Source organism: Danio rerio, chromosome 12, assembly GCF_049306965.1.
Source record: "Danio rerio strain Tuebingen ecotype United States chromosome 12, GRCz12tu, whole genome shotgun sequence".
NCBI lineage: Eukaryota > Metazoa > Chordata > Actinopteri > Cypriniformes > Danionidae > Danio > Danio rerio.
The window spans coordinates 1,167,808-1,172,500 of record NC_133187.1 but is presented as its reverse complement, the minus strand read 5'-3'; the positions used below and the strand labels follow the sequence as shown (position 1 = coordinate 1,172,500).

General features: G+C 31.8%; 1 protein-coding gene across 1 annotated transcript in view; it reads left to right on the top strand.

Annotated features, from left to right (window-relative positions):
• daglb (diacylglycerol lipase, beta) overlaps nt 1-4,394 on the top strand; it is a 17,163-nt gene extending 12,769 nt beyond the window's left edge. Inside the window, exons 14-15 of the mRNA XM_009306376.5 lie at nt 2,250-2,500; nt 2,674-4,394. Of these exons, the coding sequence (XP_009304651.1) occupies nt 2,250-2,500; nt 2,674-2,866 (444 nt within the window). The 3' untranslated portion in view covers nt 2,867-4,394. The remainder of the gene's footprint in view (nt 1-2,249; nt 2,501-2,673) is intronic.
• Nucleotides 4,395-4,693: the final 299 nt, after the last annotated feature.

Genomic DNA, 4,693 nt, shown 5'->3' with positions numbered 1-4,693 from the left:
CAGAAGGTGGATTTCTCTGCTGAATCATCTGCTGATCCCAATCATCACCAACACTACAGAAGACCTACTGGAACCAGCATGGAGCAAGATTCTCACAGAAATCAGTCAAGTTTGGTGAAGGAGAAGTCATGGTTTGGGGTTCATTCAGTATGGGGCGAGAGATCTGCAACATCAACAGCCTGAGGTATCAAGACATCTGTGCTGCCCATTACATTACAAACCACAGGAGAGGGACAATTCTCCAGCAGGATAGCGCTCCTCATACTTCAGCCTCCACATCAAAACTACTGAAAGCAGAGAAGGTCAAGGATTGGCCAGCCCAGTCACCAGACATGAACATTATTGAGCTGATGAAGGAGGAGGTGTTGAAGATGAACACTGAGTCTTGATGAACTCTGGAAGTCTTCTTCATTCCAGATGACTTTATTAATCAGTGATTTGAGTCATGTCAGAGATGTATGGATGCAGTCCTCCAAGCTCATGATGGAGTCAGACACAATATTCATTCTGTCTCCACTGCAGCAGGACTTTATATTCTATACTGGACATTATTTCTGTTCAGTGATGAGACTTTAGTCTGAGCAGAGTCAGACCGCACTGTCCTCATCAAATCAGTCAACATCAAGACATGATCAGATTTAATTGAGCTCAAAATCTAGAGGCCTTCACCTTTCATAGAGACACTTCTGACACCAAATCACCAACTAGAAGTCCAGTTATTATTTGTTATTTCTAAAATTTGAATAGGCTTTTGTCAGGTAGTGTAGTTTGACAGTGTTGAGTAGGTTACTTTAAAACAATGTATTAATTAATATTAGCTTCAGTAAAGTTGTATTTAAATTTCTTTTCTAATTACTTTGTCTAAATAGTTACTCATTTACTCATTAAGTAATTTATTATTTATTTAATTTATTAATACTATAAAAATATTAATATTTATAAAATATTTAATATTTAAATTAATAAATATATTTAGTTCAATATATTAAACAAAATTAAAAGCACAAAATGAGAATTCAAATAATTTTAAATAATATTAAATAAGCAGCAATCTTAAAAAGAAAACGGTTTAAATAACCTAAAAAAACATGTATAATAACCCTTAAAAACACAAAAAATAAGTAACTTAAATTCCACATAAATCTCAATGCATCGACAATAGAAATTAAACTACTAATTCTTTACATTTGAGTCAAATCTAATTTTTTATTCATTCATTCATTTTCTTTTGGGCTTAGTCTCGTTATTTATCAGGGGTCACCACAGCGGAATGAACCACCAACTTATCCAGCGTATGTTTTACACAGCGGATGCCTTTTTAGCTGCAACCCAACTCTGGGAAACACCCATACACACTCATTCACACTCATACACTATGGCCAATTTAGTTGATTAATTCCCCTATAGCGCATGTGTTTGGACTGTGGGGGAAACCGGAGCACCCCGAGGAAACCCTCGCCAACACGAGGAGAACATGCAAACTCCACACAGAAATGTCAAGCAGCAACCCACTGTGCTGCCTAGAATTTTGTTGTTGTTTTGTTTAAAAAAATAACACTTGAATTTAAAAATTATATGTGTTAAAACACAATACTTTTCAAATTAAAGACAAAAATAAAAATAAAAAATACTAAAAATAATAAATAATAAAACGTTTTTAAAGATTAATAATTTTATAATGAAAACAGGCTCAATAAGAAAACTAAATTAATAAATAAAAATATTTATACTTAATATTATAAACATATTAATATTTATAAAATATTTAACATTTAAATTAATAAATATATTTAATTCAATATATTAAACAAAATTAAAAGCACAAAATAAGAATTCAAATAATTTAAAACAATATTAAATAAGCAGCAATCTTAAAAAAAAGTTTAAATAACCTAAAAAAAGCATATATAATAACTCTTAAAAAAACAAAAAATAAATGTAATCAATTGCTTTTTTTGGTGATCTATCCCTTTTATGTGATGCTGATTGCAAATTTATAACAATGAAGCTGTCAGAAAAACACATGTCTGAACCAAGCCCCTCCCCCTAGAGGCTTTATTGATCGATGATTGGCTCCTGTACATGAAGGCGGGGCTTTCTTCACTACAACAACCATACTTTTCCCCATTCAATGGTTACACATACCGAATGAGACTATGCTTTACCTATACTATAGCACTTGGTGTAAAAGAGCTGTAAATGATGGTCTGTGAGTGATTATTGTGTGTGTGTTTTTGTGTGTGTGTCAGTATCAGATCCTGCTGCAGGGCTGCTGGTACGAGGTGTTCGGAGGATCTCCGGATGACTCCCCGACGGAGCTGGAGAGCCGGCGTGAGGAGGAGCTGAGCCGGCCGCTGCTGGGAGCAGAGTGTGTGTCTGCGGCTCCGTCCAGCAGCTACCAGAGCCTGTCCTCAGACGACTCACCTGTGCAGAACACACACCTGCCGCTCTACCTGCCCGGACGAGTGCTGTACGTGACGGAGGACGGACCCTCCCGCAGGTCACTCTCACACACATATTTCTGACATTAAAATATTCTTAATGTCAGCATAATATTAATTAATTACATAAACAATTTCTATAACCTTTAATCTTTCATAAATTCTTCACTGTAATAATAATAATTCTGTTCTCTGTCTCTCTCTCCCAATACACACACACACACACACACAGGCCGTGTTTCTCGCAGGTCAGGTATCGAGCTGAATGGTCCAGTGAGGCGTCGTTTCGTAACGTCATGATCAGCCCAAAGATGATCAAAGACCACATGCCGGACGTGGTGCTGCGGGCGCTGCAGAGTCTGACCCAGCAGCCGTTTACCCTCTGCCCATCATCCAGCAGCAACAGCCATCTGAACGTCATCTGACGGACCTATTTATATCTGCATTTATAACACACACACCACAGGTCAAAGGTTTAACAACAGGAAGATTTGTCATATTTTTTTGTAAAGAACAAATCTCTTCTGGTCAGCAAGTTTGCATTCATTTGATCCAAAGTACATGAAAAACAGTCAAATAAATATATGTATTAAAGATAAACACTGTTCTTTATATCTATCAAAGAAAGCTGAAACAGTTATACTGTTTTCAACTGCTGTTGCCAATATTATTATTATTATTATTATTATTATTATTATTATTAATAATGTTAATAATAATAAAAATATTAATGTTAATAATAATAATACTATAATAATAATAATAATAATAAAAATATTATGTTAATAATAATAATGTTAATAATAATAATAATAATAATAATAACGTTAACGATAATAACAATTTTGATATAATAATAATGTTAATAATAATATAATAATGATAATGTTAATAATAATATTAGTAATTAGTTAGTAATAATAAATACATTTTTGGAGTAATGATGCAAAAAAATCAGCTTTGCAATTACAGGAATAAATTAGATTTTTAAATAAATTTAAATAAAAAATAGTTAAAAATATTTGATAATTTTGCTGTATTTTGGATAAAATAAGTGCTTTTTCATTTTAGAAAATAAATATAATAATAATATTTTTTTTATTATTATGAAAAGTACAATTAATAATGCCAAAATACACAACATAAATGTATTAAATAAAATAAACACCATCATATTTAATCTTTGAAAAATTCTTCACAGTAATAATAATTCTGTTCACATTCTCTCTCTCTTCATATATAAAAAAAGAAAAATTATTATTATTATTATTATTATAGAGTAAAATTAGTAATACCAAAATATTTAATAAAAGTGTATTAAATAAAATAAACACCGTCACATTTAATTAATTATTAAGGCTAACATTAAGTAATAATATGATTTTTAAGCTGCAAAACATATTTTGAATAATTTCTGAAGGATCATGTGACCAGAAAAAAGCTTTCAAATCACAGGGATAAATTAGATTTTTAAATATATTCAAATAGAAAACACTAATTTCAATAGTAAAAATATTCCAGATTTTTTCTGTTATTCCTGTTTTCCATAATTCCTGTACTGTGGATCAAATAATTTGGCTTGCTGACCAGAAGAATCTTCTTTAAATGTTTGAAAAATCCTCCTGTTGTGAATCTCCTGACCGCTGGAGTGTTTATTATATGGCCATATTACCCTCTGCCCATAACTTTATTCACAGTGCGGTGTTGTTGAGCTGTGAGGAATGTGTTTTTTAAGTTGTGTGATTGTTGAAGAGTGTTATGCTGCTGTGTGTAGATCAGTGGGAGAGTTTCTTTGATGCATGACAGCAAACGCATGAAAACGTGTCTTGTGACGTAGACGAGAGCTTCAGATCAGTGTCTGTTCATTCACTCACAGCGGCCTTTAATTTATTGAATTTCATTTCTTTGAGGTTATCGTGCATTTTTCAGAAATAAAAACCCTGGAAAAATGTGTGTTTATGCTGGATTATGAAACGTGCATGTTTATTGAAGGTCTTGCAAAAGCGACTGCTGTAAATGCAATAATATTAATCATAATATTTTTATTATTATTTTGTTTTTCTGTTATTGCTTAAAATAACAACAAAGTGCCATGTTTAAATATGGTCATATTAATTTTTTTCAACAAGGATTCCAATGTTTTATCATCAAAATAATATTTTGTTAGGTTAAATATATATTTTGTTTATTTTCTCTTATTAAAAAACATATATACATGTATTTAAGTGCCATGTTTTCAGATGTGTTTATCT